This window comes from Cinclus cinclus, chromosome 8, assembly GCF_963662255.1.
Source record: "Cinclus cinclus chromosome 8, bCinCin1.1, whole genome shotgun sequence".
Lineage (NCBI taxonomy): Eukaryota > Metazoa > Chordata > Aves > Passeriformes > Cinclidae > Cinclus > Cinclus cinclus.
In genome coordinates this window covers 3,412,215-3,436,185 of record NC_085053.1, presented here as the reverse complement: position 1 = coordinate 3,436,185, position 23,971 = coordinate 3,412,215, and the positions used below count along the sequence as shown (strand labels likewise).

The 23,971-nt window shown below is 43.8% G+C and overlaps 1 protein-coding gene across 1 annotated transcript; it reads left to right on the top strand.

Annotated features, from left to right (window-relative positions):
* Positions 1–4,729: 4,729 nt before the first annotated feature.
* Positions 4,730–21,501, top strand: FAM20B (FAM20B glycosaminoglycan xylosylkinase). Its single transcript, XM_062497599.1, has 7 exons — positions 4,730–5,106; positions 8,150–8,236; positions 10,496–10,605; positions 12,716–12,887; positions 16,580–16,771; positions 19,103–19,162; positions 21,270–21,501. The coding sequence occupies exons 1-7, from the start codon at positions 4,730–4,732 to the stop codon at positions 21,499–21,501; spliced, it is 1,230 nt and encodes a 409-aa protein (XP_062353583.1).
* Positions 21,502–23,971: the final 2,470 nt, after the last annotated feature.

Below are 23,971 nucleotides of genomic sequence, written 5' to 3'. Positions count from 1 at the left end.
TCCCTCCCCGCACATGGGCTGCCCACCTGGCCAAGGCAAGCAGACAACTGTTGAGCCAATGCCAGGACCCTTCCTGCAGCACCCCTGGCTGCCAGCTTCTAATAAACACACAAACCCTGTCTTCAGAACATCTATTGTCCTTTCAGATGCGTTTGGAATTAGCTGGTGGAGCCAAGTGAAAACTGTGATTATATAAACTTCGTTTCCATAGGAAATGGTGCTTGTTGGAAAGTCATTCTGCAAAGAGGATTAAAGCAGCCTGGTTTCCTGAGGAGTTGTTTGCCACATCCTACCCAGGAAGCTCCTGCCTGGCTCCTACCACCCTCAGTACCTCGTAGCTTCTCCTTCCCCAGGGTTGCACCCAGGAGCTGCCTGTATCCTAGTCCACCCTGTCCTTATTTGTGCAGCCAGCTGAATCAGGTGTTCCTGTTTGCTGGGCCAGCAGCTGGGAAAGATTCAGTTTATTTACCCAGTTGTCCTTGGCTTCTTAAGGCTTCTGTCCTCTATCTGGCCTGTGGTTTTTGTAAAGCTCATGCAAGTATTCCTCTGGTAAATTTGGCAGAAATGCAAGTGACAGATTCTAAAGTTACTAAGGGGTATAACAGGCCAAGGTGGGCAGACAGATGGACAAAATGATTTTGTTTCTTTCCAAAGCTGTGCGAGAATATTTCAGGTGGCTACTGATTGTTGCAGCTGCAGGCAGAGACATTGCAGTGGTTAAAATGCTTGTGGTCTTTATCAGTATTGTAGCTCTCAGCTGTGGGTATAGTTGTGTTTGTGGAAAGTTTGAATGTAGACTGTCACAGATTTTTGCTTGTAGATAATGAGGGTTTTAACAGAAAAGGAGATGGAGAAACAGCAGACAAGTATATATGTGGGAAGCTTTAAGCACTAGATGACTAAACTTGTACACAAGGCAGGCAGCATGCAGAGTGGAAGTGACAGAATGAGTTTGAGATATCCAAGGAAAGGTCTGTGGGAGCCTGCCTGTGGAAACTGAAATAACAAGGCTCTCACAGAGAGGAGAGGCATGAGCCACCAAGGAGCTGGCCAGAGAGGGAAGGATGGGAAGGAAGATTGATCTGGTGAGACTGAAGGAAGTTTTGGGAAGAGGAAAATGACACTACTGTATACGATGTTTCTTTAAGGCGTTTCCCAGGATTTACTGGAGAACTTCTAAAGGCCTTTTGATAGGTGATCCCAAAAGGTATAGTGTATGTAAGAAAAACCCCATGCATTAAACAGGAATTAGACTCTACTTCCACCATATCCATTTCAGATCAGTGTCTGTTTGAGCTATGATTTTTTTGTGTGCTTGTACTGCCAAACTAAACCTTTGCCTGCTCCTCAGATCTGATTTGTGACTTGGAGCATAATGAAATCCTGGCAAATTGTACACACAAGTATTTTTGACTGAGCAGCTAAAAAGCTTTATGATATAAAAATAAGATTGTGGTATGAGGCACGGCATTGATTTTATGACTCGAAAAAGACATGTCTTGTGGGATTTTTCTGCTAATTTTGTAGGCTGCTTATAGCAGCTGTGATTTTTGTAACAGGCAAACTGCATGCTGGTTTTTGAACTGGGAGTGAAGTGGTCTGATGTTGGTATTTAATGCCAGAAGACATGCTTTAATTAATGTGTTTGTGTGCACAGTCACCCCACCATGATACTGAGGAGATGCTGTTATTTGTATATTGAGTTAGAAGACTCACACTTGATGAGAATACAGACCTGGTTGTAATAAGAGAAAGAATTGATCAGGAAATTTCCTAAGCAGTAGTGTAAAACAAGAAGCATTTCTTATGCAAACTGTGCAGTTGACTACAACATTAAGAAGCTGCTAGGGCTGTTTATTTCTGCCCATTTTCTCTTTTTAGCTAGGTTTACTTTTGTCATTGTCCAAGACCCTTTTTCTGTTTGTTCCACAGAGTTCTGCTCACGCTCACCTTATTTTTTCTTTTTTTTAAATTTTGGTGGTGTATTGTTATTTCACTTTTCTCATCTCTGACCTTGTTCCACGGCCAGCTTGACACTTCTGGAGTTCTCATAATTTTCCTTTCCAGTCCAAGACTTTGCCAAAGACTTGTCTTTCTCAAATTGCTTTCTTCCAAAACTGCATAAATATTTTCTTACATCGCCTCAACGCTGTTGCCTTTGCCATCTTCAATTTTAAACAGTAAACTCAGGTTCTTTCTGTCTGTGGTGAACTTGTTCATAATAGGATTCAATTCCCTTGGCTTGTAAAGCAGAGTGTAATGTTGGCACCAAGGAGCAAAGTGCAGGCCGTGCATGGAGCACGGGGAAATTGATTGCATGGCAACCTCGGGGGTGCTTTGGTGTTTGTTGGAGGAAAGAGGCTGATGACTTATGTCCTCAGATGTCACTAAAAAGTGAGAGCCAACTCACCAGCAAATAGTTAAATATTTAATTTTATTTATTTATGTAAATTATGTTTACCTCATTGGAGGGTTTCAGCCAAAATTAGTTTCAAAGTGTCACAAAAGATAAACTACGTAAATGACCTTTAGTTTAAGTGTCTGTAGTTGTATTCTCCTCCTGAGTCCCAGGAAGAATATCCTTAGAGAAACTCAGCATTCCTGGCAATCAGTCTAGAAAAGTGAATGCTCATCTTGAGCTCCAGCGTGTGAAACATCCTGCCCTGTGCTTTAATGCTTTAGTCAGCCAGCACTGCAAGGCTTTCTTTAAATGCATGTGTACATATACACGTATATCATTGCAAGGAGTAGCTGTTCTGAAATGACCTCTGTTCTTGTGCCTAACTCCTTATAAACTCGAATGGATTTCAAAAATGAGTGAAAGCAGATCTTGATAACAGCAGTGCTCAAAATGATTCAGAATTAGTAGTTTTAAAGAGGTGAATTATGCAGTTAAAATGAGAGTTTAAGAATAATATTATTTAGGAATCTCTTCCTGGGTGAGTCTGTATCTGCAGGAATTAGAGCTTTTGGATCAGTTGCTTTTTCCTTGTCTGTGCTTCTCATTCTTGTGCTTGCAGTAGGTAATGTGCAGGTGGCAGTGCTGTCTGGAGAAGAACAGGCTGCCAGAACAGAACTAGATGAAGAATAGTAATATGGTCTAATTTCCATATAAACATGTGATTTGTTCTCTTTCAGTATGAGCACAGCACTTATTTTCCAACAGATTAAAATCAGTATTACACAGTTAACAGGGGACCACAGTTCTAGTTTGAAGCATCCCTGAGGCTTTTACCCTCTGCCCTTCCTTCCTGCCTTCCCTCTATCCTGCTGTGAGTGCTAACAGGGATGTGGGAGAGCCATGTAGCTGGATGGGTCTGCTCTAGACCTCACATAAATTTGCTTTGGGTGCTGATTTGGGAGTCCTCTGTGGGTTTGCATGTCCTTTCATACTAACACACTGTGCCAGCCTGATCCTGCACTGGTGGCTGTGACCTCTGTGCCTCACCAGGCATGGCCCAGCTGTCCTGTGGTTGCTGCTGGTAAATGAGCCTGTGGCAGCTCATTTTTTTCCAGTGCTGTGATTAATTATGGCTGATTTATATACTTATTGTTAAATCACACGAGAAGGCTTTTGTGTGTCAGTCCTCCCCCAGCTCAGGGTGCTGTTCAGGGTTTGCATGATCAGTGCGGCTGATGCAAAGAGAAATTCCTGCTGCCTCTCAGAGGTGTGCCTCATGTCCCCTTTCCATTTGGCTTTTGACTACATTCAGCTAATACTAGGAAGGCAATTCTGTCCTTATAACTGAATAAAGTTGACAGTGCATTCTCTGGTCCTTACATGGGAACACTGCCCTGGCCAAGGCTTATTGAGAGGCCAGATGTGTCTTGCAGCCCATTGTAAATATATGAAACAGATGTGGCTTTAGCTGTTGTAGGTGAGGCTATGGAGAACAGGCAAGGATTAGTGTTCTGGGATATTTTTTCTAGTTAATTTGGTTGAGATTGCAGACATATTGTGTGTTTTCTGTGATTATTGGTTTTACGGTTGAGTGCAGAAGGTACTTAGTTAACTACGAGGAAGTGAAGATGTCATCCCCCACCCCAGCTCAATTTTTTTTTTAAGAATGGAAATAAAGCTGAGTAAATTACAGTGGCAGCAAATGAAAGGCAATAAACAATTAAGCCTATTCTGTCCTTACGTCTTGTACCTTCAGGAAAGTAGGTTGTGCAGCTGTTCTCACTGTTGTGAGCTGTCTTTAAGATCTACCTGGGAGCTTTTCTGAGGGATAGGTCTTTAGGATACCGGCAATCACGGGATCTCGCACTAGTGGAAGAGTGCATGTGAAATTGGAGCAATCATGTTAAACTACAGTTCCCTGCAAAAGTCCTGCCCGTGGTGTCTGCAGCTGCTATGATTTCAGCTGTGCAGAGATGCTGTCTGGTAATTTCCCCTTCCATGCAGATCACAGAAAGGCTGCAGGAAGGCAGCAAAGCCAGTGTGTTTTAACAGAAGTGTTTGGGCTTTAAAATGCAACTTTCTGTGAATACAAGGTTATGTTCCAAGCATAAACTCGATTTTGAGTTTGGTGGGATCTGCGGGATTGTAAGTTTGTGTTTTGTTTATTTTTAGGGGTACCAGGAGATGCTTCAGTGGTGAGACATCTTTTACAATGCAAGTTAGGCATGAAATTCATCAACTAACAACCCCTTCCTCACCCTGATCTCCAACAGACTTCCCTTGGAACGCTTGGAAGAAGGGGTCAGGGGAGAAGGGCTGAAGGGCACCATGAAGCTGAAGCAGCGGGTCGTGCTGTTGGCCATCCTCCTCGTCATCTTCATTTTCACCAAGGTTTTCCTCATCGACAACCTGGACACGTCGGCTGCCAACCGGGAGGACCAGCGAGCGTTCCAGCGGATGCTGTCAGGGCTGCGCGTGGCGCTGGACCCGCGCCTGGAGCACACGCTGCAGTCGCCCTGGGAGATCGCGGCGCAGTGGGTGGTGCCCCGCGAGGTGTACCCCGAGGACACCCCCGAGATGGGCGCTGTCATGCACGCCATGACCACCAAGAAGATTGTCAAAGCTGACGTGGGATACAAAGGGACGCAGCTGAAAGCTTTGCTGATACTGGAAGGAGGGCAGAAGGTTGTCTTCAAGCCCAAGAGGTAAATACTGCTTTCAGTGACTGCAGTAATAACTGCTTTATTTATATATACGTTTTTCCTCCGTGTTGGCGCGTTAACGTTTAAGTTACGAACTTTTCTGTAAGTGAAAAGACCATCCTGTTATTTTTGAGACAGAGGAGAGCCTTGCTGGTGCTCTAGTAACATCGGGTTGCTGTGCTAGCTGTCTCTCAGGCTGTACAGCCTTGATGCTCAATACAGCCTGTCTTTCGATTAAAAAAATAATCACTGTGTTCAGTCCTGAGGGAGTGTTGGTTACACCTGATGTTTCTGAGCCGTGTGTTTTCCTGACTGTGGAAGTGCAGCTTCTGGCAGTTTGGAGACAAGCTTTGCCTCCTTGTTGTGTCAGACTGCTGGGAGGGGATGCCATTCAGGAACAGGGAAGGAAGGAAACTTGGCAGTGGTCTTAATTGCATCTGTGTGTTTGGTGTAGTTGAATATAGGCTGTAAAAACGGTTTGGGTAGGTCAGAGTAAGAGCCCCTGAGCCTCCTGTCTGCCAGGGATGAGTATTGGAGAAGCAACATAAGAATGGAGGGTAGTGATACTTCCATAGAATGGCCTCGGTTTACAGTGATCCTCAGAAAAATTTCATATGACTGAATGATTCTTGGCTGTAAAGCTTTTTGAACTCTTTGTCTTTGGGGAAAAGGAGAAGAAAGATGCTAAAAAGTAAGGCCAGGTGTGTTTTAGGAGATCTCACTGCAAATGAGAAGTGTCATCACAGAAAAAGATTTTGTGTTAAGCAAGCATTAAGGTTTCCTGTTCTGTTAGTGAGTGCAGAGGCCACAAAGATGCTCTGAGGGTTAGAGCACTTCTGCTTGGAGACAGGCTGAGAGAGCTAGGGCTGTTCACCTGGGAAAGAGTAAGCTGCAGGGAGACTTTAGAGCCCCTTCCTGTGCCTAAAGGGGCTCAGTAGAGATGGAGAGGGACTTGGGACAAGGGCCTGCAGTGGCAGGGCCAAGAGGAATGGCTTCACAGTGACAGAGGGCAGGGATAGATGGGATATGGGGAAGAAGTTCTTCCCTATAAGGCTTGTGAGGCCCTGGCACACATTGTCCAGAGAAACTGTGGCTGTCCTATCCCTGGAAATGTTCAGAGGCCAGGTTGGACAGGGCTTGGATCAGCCTAGTCTAGTGGAAGGTGTCCCTGCCCATAGCATCAGAATTGGAATGAAATGTTTATCCAATCCAAATCAATCTGTGATTCTCTGATGAGAGAATGAGGGGAAAAAAAAAATCTCTGTACAGCCAATTCCTGCTCTGGCTGGAGCTCCCCTGTGGGTCCAGGCAGCATGAACCTTACACACAAAGTCCTGGTGATGTGAGACACATCTCCTCCAATGAAAGCACTGGGGATTCACAGCATTCCCCATAGAGTTTTCTGTGTCAGGGAGGGCAGTCAAGCATTTCACTGAGCATTAAATTGTGTTCTGCAGTGCCCTCTCTGTGCATGCAAACACAGGCACTGTGCTCCAACAAGGACCCGTGCAGCTGGAAATGTTTATAGGAGTGCTGAGAGGGTGGCCTTGGCCATCCTGGTAGACCCATGTTCTGTTTGTGATTGCTGAATAGTCAGGCTTGTGGGCAGAATCCTGCTCTGGCACTGCAAGAGAGCCTATTTAACCAGCTTTGGACATGAAAGCTCTGTCAAAGTTACTGCTAAAAACAGTTGTGAACAAATTTATCGGCTGGGGAAGAAGGAATTCCCTCATTACTTTTGCTCTGGAAAGGACTAGATGCCTACTGTGCATGGAAACAAAGAGTTTGGTCAGGATTTACTAAATAAATTTTAGCTCTGCAGTTTTCAAAATGTGACCATGTTTCCAAAACCCAGCTGTAAGTACGTACCAAAGACCTGCCTTGGAGGTCATGGTCTGAGGATTATCTGCCTCACTTCAAATTTACTTGAAATTCAGCCTAATTTACAGACAAATAATACTTGCTATCATCACTTCTGGTGGTATATATGACAGAAGATGCTGGTTTGGTGAAAGCTCCTATTTGGCAGGAATCCTGCACTGGTGAATTCTCTTTTGAGCTGCTTTGCAGAGAAGCTGAAGCATTTGCTCAGCTGGGGAAGTGTACTGTCTTCTCACCCCACATCCTCCCTGAGCAAGTCTAAAACATCAAAGTTGAGCTCTGTGCCTACTCTTACACTGTTGTCGCTGCTGCTTGAACACAAAATCTGCTGGAAATAATCCAGTTTACACAATTGGATACATGGGTGGAAATGAGAAAATAGATAACCTAATTTGGCCTTATTTTATTTGAAAACATGTTTGCTTGGTATTGATTGTGGTATTTCACACTCAGCTGCAGTGTGATGCTAAAGCAGCATCTACACTGATCCAAATGTCAGGAAACTGAGAAATTGGTGTATGCCCTGACTAAGTAACATCTACTAATACATAAAAAAGGAAACAAAAAACCTTCCACTTCACCAAAATACACCATTATTGTTGCAATGAGGCCTAATTTCTATTTTTTGCTGTTCATTATGTCTTTTCTCTGCCAGAATAAAGACTCTGCTTATATCCAGTATTGTCCTCAGGTTCACTCTTGCTGATTTTCTATCTACTAAAGATTGCATTTGCCATCTCTTCCACAATGTAAGATTGTATTTGTGAATTGTTAATGCACAATTCTTTCTAACCCCAAAATGATCTGTGGAATTGCTGCTTTTCAGTATAAATAGCCCCCTGCTCCGTAGCAGGGTCTGTGCTCTTTGTTCTAAGATGTGACTTGGCATGTGGTTGGATTAAAATTTATTAGTTGGAATGTGAACTGCTTCCCAAGCCCTGGAGACCACCGTGTATCACTGACCTTTCCTCCTAATTTACCACTTCAGCAGCCTTGGTCACTTCAATCTCATCAATGTTTTTTCCCTCTCTTGTTGGCAGTCACTTGGAAAGTGACCCGGAGACTCTTTAGCTGTTATTAAGTTGTTATTAAATTGTTACTCTGAACAGCAGAATTGACAGGAATTCTACACAGACTCACTTTATTTGACTTATTTCAATTACAGATATGCCAGGGATTATATAGTGGAAGGAGAACCCTATGCTGGCTACGACAGACACAACGCCGAAGTGGCAGCCTTTCACTTGGATAGGTATGGAAATACTGCTTTGTCTGGTTTTATTGTCTTTGGAAAATACCAGGAAAAAAGGGGTTCTTTGAAGAATACCTCTGATGAGTGCTACCTCTAACCTGCCAATATACCACACTGATCCCAAAATAAGAATTAACTTATTCTGTAAAATTTTGTTTCTAAGATCTGTTCAAGAGTGTAACATTTTAGATACTTGTGAAGTTTGGAAAGGAGAATGAAACCACACTAGTTAATATTACAGGGGAGGAAGAGCTTAGCCAAATGCTGTGGAGGAGTCTGAAATACCTAAATGTATGTGGTAAGTTCATGTCCAGTCCACTGAAAAGTCAAGACTAATTTATGGACTAACAGTTTAGTCTACATTAAATATGAATCAGTGCATCCTAGAGAAAAACCAGCTATTCATATACTAATTGTGCTTGGGGCACCCAGGTGGTACCACCCACATCCACCTGTGAGGGAGGTGCAGTTACAGGAAAGAATGAAAATAACAGGATGTTCAAGGAATGGGACAGAAAACACCAGACACTGAATGTCAATAGTTATGAAATACTGTTAGGGCTGCAGTTTCACATAACATAAATGAGCACAGTCTCTGTTTCCTCATAGGAACATGTGGAGGTGAAGACAAGTAAGATCTTGGGAAAAGGAGTAAGGAGGGGCAAATATAAAAGGATAGAAACTGAGGTTTCTCAGTACATAGATAAGAGCCTTACCACGGTGACTAAACTCATAGGTGGTTAGTTCCAATTCACCTCTGGAACTCATTGCACAGGCAGTGGAAATCAGTAATTCTAGGGAGAATTAGAATATCTAGGATGATAACCAGTTGATTAACACCCATTGCTGCTACAGCCAGCTTGTGCTGGTGGGCCAAAATTAGGTTATATTAAGACCAAAAAAAGATAATGTAGCCACATGTCAGTCCATCTGTGCTTTCAAGAAGCACACAGGCTTCAGGTTCCCTGAAAAAGTAGTGATTGAACATTCAATCAAAACCTCTTCCCAATATCTAAATCCCACTTAACTCTTCTTTGCTATCTGTTTGGTTTTTTGATTTTTTTTTCTCTGGCCTTTCTCTGTGGCTCTGTACCTCTTCATTCTTCAGGAATACCTTGTCCAAGGATGCCATTGTTTCAAGAAGGATCCTGGATCATTTTGTATGTTTACCACTGATGGGCAGGCTGCGTCTTCTAGGATTGTGGCCTCTCAACTGTGGTCTGAAAATCCAGGGGCAGGTTTTCCACATCTAAACTCTGTGCTTGTTTTCTTGGAGCACCTGCTTTTGCTCAGGCTGTGCATAGCTCGGTATTGGCTCTGAGTTTTGTCCTTATGCACATAACCTTTTCAGACAGACGTTTTGTGTTGCCCTTTCCAAACTCACGGAAGGGGATTTACTCATAGAATATCTAAAACAAATCCTTTTCAGTTTTTGGAGTGACTCTCTCAATACATCAGTGGAATGTCAATTGTCCCTTTTCCAGAAGAGCCTTTTCAGGATCTTTTTTCTGAGCTGCAAAGACTATCAAAAGGTTGTCAAAAGCACATCGAGAGACTTGGGGCTTACACTCCTTTGATCTTTGTACTTCTTTAAGCACTTTTTAAATTCCATACAAATACTCGAGTCATTTGTGGTCACAGAGCAAAACCTGTGGCAGGCATGGGAGTGGAACCTGGATCTTGTAACTGCAAGTTTTATGGTTGTTCTTCCCACCTCTGTTTTTCCAGGCACTTCTCAGGTATTCACTTTTGTTCTACCATTCTCTCTTCCCTTCTCCCTCCTAATGCCAAACAAAACAACTCTTGGATTGGTTGCTTTCAAGTATAGTTGCATTAGGCTTAAGCATAACATTTTAATAGATGGTGGTTCCCACAAATTAGAAATTATCTTTCCAGGTGACCAGCCCATGGACCATATGGTTTTACTGCTTCAGCCTGCTTCAGACACATGATGGATATTTCTGGTGTGAGGTCTGAGTTCTAAGAGTTGGAGCATGGTTCATCCTCTGTTGCTGTGTTGCAAATGCTTTAATAAAGGAGTGTCACTGATGGCTTATAAAGCAAGCTTAACATCCAGGCACATAAGAAAAATTAGTATCCTTACTTTACCTTGGAGCAGAGAGGAGGTTACTGCAGGGCTTCAGCTTTACTCTTTGGTCTCTGTCGTCTCTGATAAAGACTCTGAGGGATTTTTGTTTTAATTTTGAACTGCTGTCTATGTTGCAAATTCTCAGGTCATGTTTTTTCACCCCAAATCAGAATCCTGGGTTTCCGCCGAGCCCCACTGGTGGTTGGCAGGTTTGTGAATCTGCGTACAGAGATCAAACCAGTGGCCACAGAGCAGCTCCTGGGCACCTTCATGACTGTGGGTAAGTGGATTCCATGGATTGTGCTACCCAGGAAAGGAAAAATGCTTAATGGGAAAAAAAAGCCATGGGAACCTGACACAGCTATAGAACAGTTCACCGTGATGCAGGAAGCTCTTTCTGTGCCAGGAGAGATCTTGGATAGCCACGTTTGGCAGGGGGAGGAAGATTGATTTTCTTTAAGCTGTGTTCCCTTATGCTGCTGTTACAGATGTGATTTTTTTTTTTTTTTTTTGAGTAAGAATTTTCTCTCTGCTGTCTGGGATGGTTAGAAAAGTCTGTGACTAGACCTGAAATGAATAAAGTTGCATTTAATGTGAAGACAGGGGTGATTTGGGATAATTTATAGAGCAGGCACACTGGTTGATATTAGATGTTGTTTGTGCTGCATCAGAGCCTGCGGAGCATTTGTAACCAAACATGGCAGAACTTCCTTGTGTTGTTTACAGTAATAATGCTGTGAAGGGCACATAATAGAAGCTATTAATGTGGACTCCTACCAGGTGGTCATTAAGCACCGAGAAATTACTTATGCTGCAGCCTTAACTCCCTCAGGCTTTCATAAACAATCCAATTATTACTCTTTTGTTTATTTGTTTCATTTCCTAATCAGAAGGCTCCAGAGATGATTGTTCCTTACCACTGGTAACATTTCTGTTAGCAGCAATGCTGGCAGTCTCACGTGCTGCCTGACACTGCCACTTGCAAGGTGCAACTTCCAGATGAAAGCTTCAGCTCAGCCTCACCAGACTCTTCTGGTGTTCACATGGAGCTCCTGCCTCAGGCAGGAATTACGTTTTCCAATTTCAGCCAACATAACCAAGCTCTTTGCTAGCACCAGTGCTAGTTTTACTTTGAGAAGTAAAGCTGCAAAAATTTTAATTGCTCCTCCTTAGATTCCTTGGAACTGCTGTTCTGCAAAGCAGGAACTAGAGAAATGGGTTATGATTTTTTGTCAGGCCAGATTTGACCAAATTCCTGAGGTTTTGAAGAAGAGAGAATTCATTCATACCCAGTGCAGGTTTACTGGAGTTACAGCTAGAATCTCAAAAGAATTCTGTCTCTTGTTAGACCTGCTGCAGACCCTGGATGGGAAGAGAGACTTGCAGGCTTTCCATACAAATAGGAGATCTGGTCTGCTAGCTCTGTGTTGGTAATGATCTCTGACATCCTCAGGCTGTCTGACAGGATACTGGGAGCACAGGGTCTGGATGGAGGGCTCCAAAGGAGTGCTGGCTGAGAGGCACAGATGTGTGAGGATGGAAGGGGAAGAACATGGCTTTTGGAGAGCTGGGCCTGCTCTGGGGAGGATGTTGGATGTAGAGCCAAAGGAAGAAAGGGAGTAATCACAACCGAGCAAGGTGCAGCTGAGGAATGTTTTGGAAGAACAGCTATGAGCATAGAACTGGATTTAACTTGGTGAGGGTCAAGTGAAGGTGGGTTAAGAAGGGGAAAATAGAAAAGGTTAAACTGAAACTATTAATGCAGACTGCTCCAGATTACTTGATGCTACAGGATGTTTGTTGACTAAAAGCTGCACTGTTTTGTTGCTCCTCTCCTGTCAGAAGACACTGATGAAGCTTTGACAGGTCTGCATTCCTAGATCATGTGAAAATGATACTTGTTTCTGTCTCCTCTGCCCAGTCAACTCAAGTAGCTGAGATGTGTGGCAGGTTTCAGGGCACCAAATCCCTTTGAGTTCTGCTGTGTCTCTTTTCGCTTAGCTCTTTGTGGTCTGCTTTTTCAGATAAGTGGGAAATCTGACACATGAAGTATGAAATGTGAAAAACAAGCAAAGTCAGGGTCCTTGGGACTAGGAAAGGATCACAAAAACTTATTGATAGTGTAATGTTGTATTAATTCTCAGAGTGATAAAGTCATTAGAAATTATAAGTGCTCTCTCCTTTTCATATTATTCTTTAATTTCTCTGAATGAATGGATGTCTGTGTCATCTCTTTCAAACCTCTCCCTCTCAGAGGCAGGAAGCAAGAAAACAAGTGCAGTGAATTCCTGTCGTGGGGAAACCTCTGCTGCAACAGCATGCTCCTGAGTTTCAGTTGGTTTCCTTAGATTAATCTCTTAATTTGATTCCTCTTAATTTTTCTTTTGAAGGCAATAATACTTGCTTCTATGGGAAGTGCTACTATTGTCGGGAAACGGAGCCAGCATGTGCAGATGGGGACATCATGGAGGGCTCAGTGACCCTGTGGCTGCCGGACGTTTGGCCCCTCCAGAAACACCGGCACCCCTGGGGCAGGACTTACCGGGAGGGCAAACTTGCCAGGTATGAGAACATGGCAGTGTTACTCTTTAGAGGTGATAATTTGCACTTGCCAGGTATGAGAACATGGCAGTGTTACTCTTTAGAGATGATAATTTGCACTAAAATGGCCCTTGCAAATACAGCGGTTAATTAAAGAGCTCTAAGTGCTTTCAAAACCTGCAGTTGTGTCGACAGCTTTCTTAGCACAGCAGTAGAAGCCAAGAAGTCCAAAATACAATTTAAATTAAAATGAGGAAGATAAAACAAAATCTTCATTGTTTTCCACAGTACTAAGGACTGTCCTTTTCCTGTATCTTGGCTGGAACAGAACTCCACAATGCAGTCTGAAAATTTTGTCTGTGGGCAAACTAAGACTCTTGTGCCACTGGAGCTGTTGATGCTGTAGCCCCTGAAATGTGGTAGCACTGTGCCATACCTAATTTCATGGTCCTTGTAGTTTGTTTTCAGAGTTGTGGAACTGGTTTAACTTAAGCCAGGCCCTGTGTCACCAGGCACTCATGAAAGTCATTCACTCACCCTCTTCTGTTACAGTTGGACAGAGGAGAGGAAAAAAAAAATTAAGGAAGGGCTCATGAGTTGAGATAAGGACTGGGAGGGGAAAAAAAGCACTCAAAGGGCAGAACAGGTCCAAATTTAAAGTTATAAAGTAAAATTTATTATTAACAGAGTCAGAGGAGGATAGTGAGAAGTAAAATAAGCCTTTGAAACACCTTTTTTTTTTCCCCAGAGCCCCCTCCCTCCCTCCCATTGACAGCACAGGGAGACAGGTTGTGGGGGTCTTGGTCAGTTCATCACTCAGGATCTTTTTCCACTTGCTCAGGGAGAGGAGTCTTTGCTAAGCCGTGGGGTCCCTCCCATGGGCAGTCATCCCAGAATTGTTGCAGTGTGGGTCGTTTTTCCACGGGGTGTGGTCTTTTAGGGATAGGATGCTCTAGTTTGGAAGGAAGACCTCTCTGTCTCTGGAAGCAAGGGCCCTCTCTCTCTGTCTCTGGAAGCAGGGCCCCTCTCTCCATTCAGGTCTCTCACTAGAACACAGCTTTCTCTGGCATCCACCCACTCCAGCCTGAGCACTTTTCCCACAGGCCGTGAGTGGATCTCTGCATCCCCCATGGATTTCATGCATTACAACAGGACAGTTTGTCTCACTGTGGTACTCACCATGGCTTGCAGATGAATCTCAGCTGTGACGTCTGGAGCACCTCCTTCCCTTTCTTCTTTTCCACTGACGTTGGTGTCTCCATGTTGTTTTCCCTCACATGTCCTCACTTCCTCCTCTTCTCTAACTAGAACAAAAACTGCTGCTTGTAGGTACCATTGTCCACTTCCACCAGTTCAAAGATTCTTGCAAGATCCTGCAGTGCTGAGAGGTCGATCTCGTCCTGGTTTCACAATGGGGAATTGCTCATCCTATTTCTGCTGCCAGCCATCACAGATTGGCTCTGTCAGACGTGGTGGAAGCTTCCAGAAGTTTCTCACAGAAACCACCCCTGTGGCCTTCCCTGTTACCAAAAAATCAGGCCTTCCTAAATCAACACACCCTGGAAAGTCCTTTGCTTTGAATTCCGTGACAATACTCAGCATGTAAAGAGTGCTAAATCCCACATTTGTCCTTCTTAAAGCAGCATTCTACAATAGATGTAACACATCCGCGTTCCTGAGGTGGAGATGTTTTTGCCATGGCTAGAACAAATGGGTTTGAGCTTAGTAAATTTTTCCAAATCTGTCTTGAACTTGAAAATGATCAGAAGAGATTTTCAGTCCTTGATCTAAAGTATCCATTGATTTCCAGTGATGTTATCATTCTCAGAAAGAATCTCATCCAAAGGCTCTGTTGAATTGTTTTAGAGTATAAAATGCACAGATTGAATTTTGAGCAGCAATGTTTTCTCTTTTCCAGCAGGTCAAAATCAGCTATGTTCAGTACATGGTACATTGCAGTAATTAACAGGATGAATTTCTTAGGAGGTGTTCCTCCTATTGAGAGGCTCTTTTACATCACACCCTGCCTGTTTACACAGGGGTTTACCTTGATTCCTTTTCTGATTTGACATTTGGTGTATTTAAATTCACACTTGCCTCCTTCAGATGAGGTTACAAGGTTCTAGTTCTTTTTACCTTGTCATACTGCACATTTCACTTTGAGAGATCAGAATTAGAGGTTCTTGGTGTCATGCTGTCCTTTTTCTGTGCCTGATAATTGTAGAAAAACAACACTGTAAGAGTGTTTTCCTGCTTCAACTGCTGTTCTGAGTTGACCTTTAGAACATAATTCGCACAGGCACATTAGTGTATGTGATTTTTAATGGAGGTGTAATGGACAAAATCCCTGACCTTCCGAGGCCTGTGCTAATAACAGTATAAATGATCAGAAATTAGTGTTGGAGAAAAGTTTCTCTTGAAAGTCTGCATGGAAAATGAGGAGAGAGAGCATAGTATGTCTGAACAATTGTGGAAAGGAGATTAAGTACTGCTCTGAAGTAAAATGGGAGAAAAAAAACCACACTTGAGGGAAAGTGGGATGCAGCATAAGAAAAATATCCAGAACAAGGAGAAGAGGTTCTGAGACTGCTGCTGTGTGGATTTGTGCTACAAGTTGAGTGTGAGTTGGACCTTGGTGCAAAGATCCCTCTAGGCACAGCATTTGAGGAACGTGTGTGTTATCTGAAGCATTGAGAAGATAAATTTTTAAGCTCTCTGATTTGGATACCTGGAGGAAGGTGGGATATTGGGACCTCTGGCTCCAGACCAGTAGAAGATGAAGTGAGATGTGTGTCAGTTGTAGTAATTAAATTCTAATCTTCCTACTTTTATTACTGTCTGCAGTTTTGAGCATGTCGGCAAGTCTCCTCAGCTTGTGTTTCCTCCATCTCTGTTTCCAAATCACAGATGGTTTAAGGCATTTCCAATTTAACTTCTATTTTGTGAAGGATTGTTTCAGTCCTTACATGGAAGATGTCCTTGTTATGTAGGTTGACAGATGGAAAGGATATACACTAGAGATTTGGCTGTTCTGGTGGTGGTGCTGAATAACTTTAAAAGCTGTAAAGAAGAAATTGAGAACATTTAAAATCCTAGCTTTGGAGAATTGAGACATGATGTTGGTGTTACGTAAGTGTAGAATGAGAAGGGGATAAGAGGGAAGATCAAATTCTTGTCAGTGGAGAAGAAGGTGAGATACTTTGCAAAGGAAGTGGGGAGGAAAGAAACAGCTGGGAATGAGGGAGAATGAAGCCCTTCTCCTGGGGGCAGAGGGGCTCATTACTAGCCACGATGAGGATATTTGCATTAGAAAGAAAAAGGAAGAGGATGGCTGGAAAGCCAGATGGAAACAGCTCAAGGCAATGGAAACAGACCTAGTACTGAAGTGTTCCTTGGGAAGTTGGGGGAGGCAAGGTATGGCAGTAATCTTCCCATAACATAGCCTGGCCACTGGAGTTGTGAGGAAGCAAACTCTGACTCTAGTTGATCTTTGTGTATCTTTGAACTGAAACTACAGCTCGCTCCATGGGCTGGGGTATTAATGCAGGGCTTACTCCTCTCACGAAACACCGCTGTCAAACTCTTCCTTCTTTGTCTAGCCTGGGCCGCTCCTCTTTCTCGGTGCACTCGAAGGTGACTGAGGGCAGCTGTAGCTGCTGTGGCTGTGCTGTGGTGGTTCCCTGAAGGGCTGCTTGGTTCCTCTCTGGCTGCAGGTGGGAGTATGACGAGAGCTACTGCGACGCCGTGAAGAAGACGTCGCCCTACGACTCGGGCCCGCGCCTGCTCGACATCATCGACACGGCCATCTTCGACTACTTGATCGGCAACGCCGACCGGCACCACTACGAGAGCTTCCAGGATGATGAGGGAGCCAGCATGCTCATCCTGCTGGATAATGCCAAAAGGTGAGCCTGGGGACAGTCCTGTCGGCCTGGCTGTGGTGGGCGCAAGGGCACGCGGTTATCTCTCTCTGTTCTCTCTCTCTCACTAATTTATTCTTTAATATCTTTTGTAATAGTCTTTTCCTTTTTGTCAGAAATTACTCACCAAATCTTAGGGTCCTTCAAAGGCTGTGGTGCTGACAGGACAAGGGAGAATGGATTCAAACTGCAAGAAAGTGGGTTTAGATCAGATATTAGGAAGAAATTCTTCCCTCTGAGGGTGGTGAGGCACTGGCAGAGGTTGTTCAGAGGAGCTGTGGCTGCCCCATCCCTGGAAGTGTCCAAGGCCAGGCTGGATGGGGATTGGAGCACCCTGATCTAATGGGAGGTGTCCCTGCCCACAGCAGAGAGGTGGAACAAGATCAGCTTCAACCCAGCTCTTCCAAACCATTCTAGGGCTCTGTGATACTGCTCTGTGCTCTAGATACTCTTCTGTCTTGGCAAATTCCTACTCAAGCTACAGAAACTCCCAAAACGCAGTATTTCCCAAAGCAGTTTTCCAAGGTTTTCTCAAGTCTCTCCTCCTATCCTCAGAAAAGCCCTTACCTTTTAGGCTTTTAATTAATGGAAGATTAAAACCTTAGTTTTTTTTTAATTTATGACCAGTGATAAAACAGATAAAACAGATCTTTCTAAAATGTGTTTCTGAATAATTAGGCATTCCTTGCCTTGTGGATGTGACTTTGAAAGGTTAAAAGTTTAAAATGGAGGTAGAAGTGATGCCAAACACAAAAACTGATTATGTTCTAAATGTGGACATTAACTCTTACCCCAAAAAAATAGTTTTAAAAATGTGTTTAGAATGTGAGTTCTTCTTTCTTTGCTATAGTTTTTTTTTGTATGTTGTCTGGTATAGTTTAGATTAAAAATCATATTGTAGACACAGCCTTATTTAATTAATAACAATTTGATTAATTTTTCTTAAAAACATAAAGATCATTTACTTGCCTTTCTAATAATTTAGTCCAGCAATTCAGGATTATTTCTTTTCCTAGTGGGCACACCCATTTACTATGGTAGTGAGTTTCCCTTCTGTGAAGGACCAGCAGTTCCTGTGGCAGGCTCTGCTCTGGCTTTGCACACCACTTCTACCAAGTGTACAAAGCACTTGAGACCTTGGAAGGCTTGGAGTTACCTTTCTTTTCCCATTTATCTTTTGTACAGTGGATTCTGTCCTTCCTTCCAACTTTCCATCCATCTTTCCTGTCATCAGCCTGTTCAGTAATACTCCAGTATGACAGCAGGATGCAGTTCACCTTGGGACTGCTTACTTACTGCTGCTTTAGGTGAATTTGGCAAAAATGCTCTTTCTGTTACTCACTGGCAATGTCCTAAGAGGAAGGAAGGTAATGGATTAGTCACTGGAAGTGAATATGGGGTTTGAAGGTCAAGTCCTTTTGTTATGGTACTTTCCTATGGCATTACGAAAATATTTCTGGTGAGGCATTGCAGTCTGACAGTAAATTGTTTTCTTGAAAATTTAAGTGATTTATTTATAATAAAATTTTAAATTGCTTTCAGCTTGTTTGAAATAATGTGTAGGGGACAATTTTTCATAGAATCATGGTAGATGTCAATTTGGAAGGGACCCATAAGGGTGATTGACCCCAACTCCTTGTTTCTTACAGGGCTACCTAAACCATGTAAGAGCAGATGCTCCTTGGTGCCATGACCACTTCCCTGGGAGCTTATTTAGTTTGAAAGCTATGAACAACAGAATTATTTGGGCAGTGTAATGCCAGACCCATTCAGCAATTTATCTTTATTGAAGGGAAAGTTCTTAGTTGAAAACAGTATTATGAGGAAGGTGAAACTATGAAAAATAAATCCAGCATGTGTTCAGATGAAGCTTGAAATACTATGGAAGCCTTCTGACTTGAAATGTTTAAGTTGATCACCTTGCTAATTAATTGTTGCTCCAATGGTTGCTGCTGTTTGGTTCCTTCCCTGCCCAGCTGTGTCAGACAGACAAAGCTCCCATTCTGCATGCCCAGAATACCAGTTATTCCTTACCCCTGCATAATTTCTAAACTCCTCTGAAATGCCTAAGGTGCCTTGGTCTGATAAAAAACTGGGTATGCTTGGTGCTGCTTCTGTTTACCTGCTTAGCTGATGCTGGTGAGAGTTATATCTATGACTGGTCATGGCCTGTTTGTATTTTAATTTAAATTATTTGATCTCTTGGAGCATGAAATTGCCTAGTATTGATTTCTCTGAGTCCTTAACAAAGCTCTTTATGTTGAGAACAACCTTAGGAGTTCAGCTGATTCACTTGGTTTTAATTTTGCTTTTCAGCTTTGGAAACCCTGCCCTGGATGAAAGAAGCATCTTGGCTCCTCTCTATCAGTGCTGCATGTGAGTGAAACACAGGGGTGCTCTTCACTTTACTTATGTAATTGCTGTCTTTGGGTTTGCAATATCATTAATTTGGGAGCTTTCTGGCAACCTGAAAAGGTTTGCTGGGATCCACAGTGCTGTACATTTTGGAGATGTTGTCTGTTTGATGGATTGTCACTGCCCAAGAAGCTGAGGAATCCATTGTCATGGAGGGTTAGCTGCAGAAAGTGGTCTCACCTCCAGGTCACTGGTTCAGGTCTATCCATAGTCAATGTGACAGGTTCTTTGCATCTGCAGCTGTCCCTGTGCAGCTCCTGACAAATCTAAGTTCACATCCCAGCTTGAGTTCTCCCTGACAGAAGAAAAGGATCCAATGTGTCTGGCAATTTAAGAATTTCAATCATGATTTCTAAAGAAAACTGCAGCCCTGCTCAGGGGGCTCCTCTCAAGTAAAACTTGTCATTTCTTTGCAGAGTTTTGTTTCTGCTTTGGTCTTGTCAACTGTGGTTTTATTTTCAGAGGCTGTGACTTTTTGATTTCTGTTCTGTGTCTACTCTCTTATCAGGCCATTGCTACTTCTCATTAGGAAATAAATGCTCCAAGGGCTGGAGTACTTCTCTTCTGGAACAGCCTCAGAGAGCTGGGGTGTTCAACCTGGACAAGGCCCTGGAGAGACCTCAGAGCCCCTTCCAGTGTCTAAAGGGGCTCCAAGGCAGCTGGAGAGGGACTTGGGACAAGGGCCTGCAGTGATAGGACGAGGGGGAATGGCTTCACACTGAAAGAAGGCAGGTTTAGATGGGATATTGGGAAGAAATTCTTCCCTGTGAGGAGGCCCTTGCACAGGCTGTCTAGGGAAGCTGTGGCTGTCCCATCCCTGGAAGTGTTCAAAGGCCAGGTTGAACGGGGCTTGGAACAACTTGGTCTAATGGAGGGTGTCTTTGCCCTTGGAAGGGGGTTGGAATGAGATGTTCTTTAAGGTCCCTTCTAGTCCAAGCCATTCTGGGATTCTGTGAAAATTTCCAGGAAGTAAAATACTGATATATCAATTTCCTGACTCTGATACTTCAACATTAACTCCTTCAGGCCTTCCAAATGAAGCTTGTCCATGAAGCTTATCCCTGAAAGGTTCTGTCTTCCAAATTCTCTGGGACCTTTGAAACATGGGAACTTTGCAGAAAGCCTGAGCTCTCATCCTGCTTGCACTAAGCACAGCTGCCTGCATGCTGCAGTACACCTGGCCTGTGTTCTGCAAGATCCTTTTAAAAGTCATATGGAGAACAGTTAAACAATTTTCACATTCTTTTATTTTCCTGCACTAATTTTAAATGTATGTTTAATTGCATGCTTTATTGAGATTCTTCTGGAGTCTTTGTCATCTTGATTCTCCCAAAGGCAACCAGAGGAGAAGCTTATCTCTATAAGAGACCTTGCAATTTCCTGCTTTTCAGATATTCCTTCTTTATGGTACTGGGCAAATGCTATGTAAGAATGAATTTGCATCATTGTTTTAAGTGTAGGTTTGTTAAAACACTTGCTTATTTTGCTGGTTTTATTAGAGGCCATCAAACCCAAGAGTTAAGACCAGGGGTGCTAAAGATTTGTCCCTGAAAGATTTGAGGGAGAATCCCAAGAGACTTCACAGAACATGAGAGTTAAGAGATGGGCTGGCACCAACAAGCTCAGTGGCCAGTCAGGAGGAAAGGTCACTGCTGTGTTCTCTTTGTTGGAAGTTGGGTCAACTGCCTTTTGTCCTTTGTGATTCATTATTGGTCAGTGATGCTCTTCCTGAGGTGACCTGACTTTTGTTTGATTTTGTTGATTTTCCCTTTCCTGTGTTTCTGGGAGACCTCAGGACTGAAGATCATCTGTGCTCTCAGCCGGAAGCGTTCCTGTGTAACATCAGAGTCGTGTCACACATGGATTGCTTCTTCATCACCTTCAGTTTTCAAGTTTCATTAGATCCTGTCTATGATGCAGTTCCACCTGGACCCTGCCATCCCAAACCCATTTCTGCAATGAGTCTCCATTCTTGATGTGCCAGGCTCCCTCAGGAGGCTGGCTCCCGTATTCCCAGTGGGATGCAGCAGGACTGTGGTGTGGTGACATGTATTTGTTTCTTTTGCAGCATCCGGGTTTCTACCTGGAACAGGCTGAATTACCTGAAGAATGGAGTCCTGAAGTCTGCCTTAAAAACTGCCATGTCGCATGACCCCATCTCACCTGTGCTCTCTGACCCTCACCTGGACGCCCTGGACCAGCGGCTCCTCAGCATCCTGGCTACAGTGAAGCAGTGCACAGACCAATTTGGGCCAGATGCTGTGCTGGTGGAAGACAGGATGACTCTGTCTCACTTGTAATCTTAGCAGAACATGAGATGAAACTCCTTTTTTTTAAAAAAAGCAAACAAAAAAGCGATAGAAAAACAGCACAATCAGTTCAGAAGGGCTGTGGCCAAGATGGACTGACATGAACAGGAAAGCTCCCGAGCCAGAGGAAGGGAGGTGACACTGGCTTTTTCCTTGGGCTGGCAGCAGTGAGGGGTGGGAAGAGGGCCTCGGATGGCTCAGCCCCCATGGTGGCATTGTGGCCACTGTGGCGTGTCCATTGCTGGCAGCGGGCATCACGCTGGATAAAAATGGCTCTCGGTGCTGGTGCTGTGTGTGGGATACAGAAATCCTTTGTGGACTGAATCTGGAGGGGACAAACAGACATGAACACTTCAGTTCTCTCCTCTTCTCTTCCTGCTATACTCTGGCAAGTTTGTCTGATTCAGGATTGTACACAATCAGCTCTGAGCTGGTTGGGCATTTTACTGCTTCTCTAGAGAACGAGTGGGGGGCAAATAAAATAACTGTTAGACTGAAGAGTTGGGCCACCCTCCCGAGGGTGGGATGTTCTTCTGGTTGTCTGAGGGGCCCTCTGCTGCTTACTTGGCTTTCCCTGGGAAAGGGGGTTGCCTCATATGTGATAATGCTTCACTGTTTTTGCTGAAGTCCTATGAAAGGTTTATCCACAGGGTCAGAGATTTAGGAGAGGACAGGGTGGTTATACAGCACTTGATAATTAAGGGTTTCCATGTGTCTTGACACTTGTTTTTTAAGGAATCTGGCAAGATCTGAGTAGAGAAAATATCCTTGCACTCCTGTGTCCTCTGTAACCAAATTTTCATTCTCTTGTAGCTGAGGAGGACAGAAGCTGTCCTTGGAAGCAGTTCTGTGTAGCAAGGTCAGGCTGTGTTACTGTGAGCCCTGAGCACTGTGGAGCCTGGAGCGTGGACGTGGGACTGGGGGAAGAGGTGTTTGCTGGACTTCCCCAGTCACCAGCAGTAACCTGAGGTGTGTAGACAACCCTGACGTGTGGTTTGTCTCCTTCATCTCACCTGAGAGAGCTTTCTGCTGCTCCCATGGGCACTGCTGTTCTTGGAACACCGGTGTTGGGGTCCCACGTTCACCTGGTTTGGCTATGGCTGAGCTCAGCAGCTGTGACCACTTCCAGGAGGTTTCCATTTTCTGCCTTCCCCAGCTGCTTCCTGCAACCCCCACTGTGATGTTCTGCCTGGGATGGTCAACCTGGGGTCCTCACTAATGGTTTTGCCATAGACAGAGAAAAGTTGGCTTTTCCGGGCAGGCTTGCGACATCCATCTTGTGCTAGTCCTGCTCTCCTTCAGCACTGCAGCCTGTACTGCCCATGAGTTTGTGTCATAAAACTGATCACCTTGGGACAGGTCTCAGTTTGTGTTTCCAGAAGAGAAGCAGCTTCACCACTGTTTCCAAATTGAACAGCTTTGCATCAGTGTTCAGCCAGCATGGTCCTTCTTGTAAGGAAAGAGCTCCCTTCCCCAGGTGATTACAGGTTACTGGACTTGAGAGCAAGAGCACCAAAATGTCAGTTTGAGCCTTTTTCCTTGATTTTCCTGTCAGGATTTCTCTAACTGCAGTGTGGCAGGCAAGTAAAGAGCTGTTTTCTGTTCTCACACCTTGGCCACACCTGATCCAGGAGGTGTCAGGGAGAGAGTTTATCTGAAAAATGCAGGTATCAGTTTGCTTTGTTTAAGTCTTTCTCATTGCATGAGCAGAGTATCTTGAAAGTAGAATGTGGCTGTTTACCTGAGATTGAATCTTATGTTATTCTTGCTCTCTTCTGGACTTGGCCACAATCACGGATGTGCCCCAGAGCAATGAGATGCTGGGATGGGATCTGGAGTTCTTAGTGTGGTGACACACAGCCAGCTTTGAGAACACTGTGGAGCTCATGCCTCTATCACCTGATGACAGAACACACTGGAGAAGCTGTGGGTGCTGCCTGTGGGGCAGGAGCGAGTGCTGATTTAAGCTGTTTCCCAGGAAATTTCAGATGATTTACCCAAAGGGAAGATGACGAAGCACATGGTTGGTGGCTTGTAGCCTTTCTAAAAGCATATTCTTCTCTTTGAGCTTAATCATGAGCTCTTAATATTTTGGGAGGGATCTACCAAAATTTAATTTTTGATTTCTATATGATCACTCTTGATATTTACATTTGATTTAATGATGGGTTCAAAAAATAAAAAAAAGGTCTTTCAGTCTTTGAAATTAAATTAGCGTTGAGGACTTACATATTGCTCTAAGCTAAAGCTCTTGCTGTCAGACAGAACCTGGGGATAAGTTTTTCCCCAGTATAAGTGTCAAAGATTTAAAGCAGGGTATTGATTTATTTTGGTTTACTTGTGGACAAAGGGCATGAAGTCCAGCATTATCAGTAGAAGGAGGCAAGAAATGGTTGTTTTTTGGGGTTGGTTCTTTATTTGTGATATTGATGCTTCAGATTGCTGTAAACACTACTGGTGT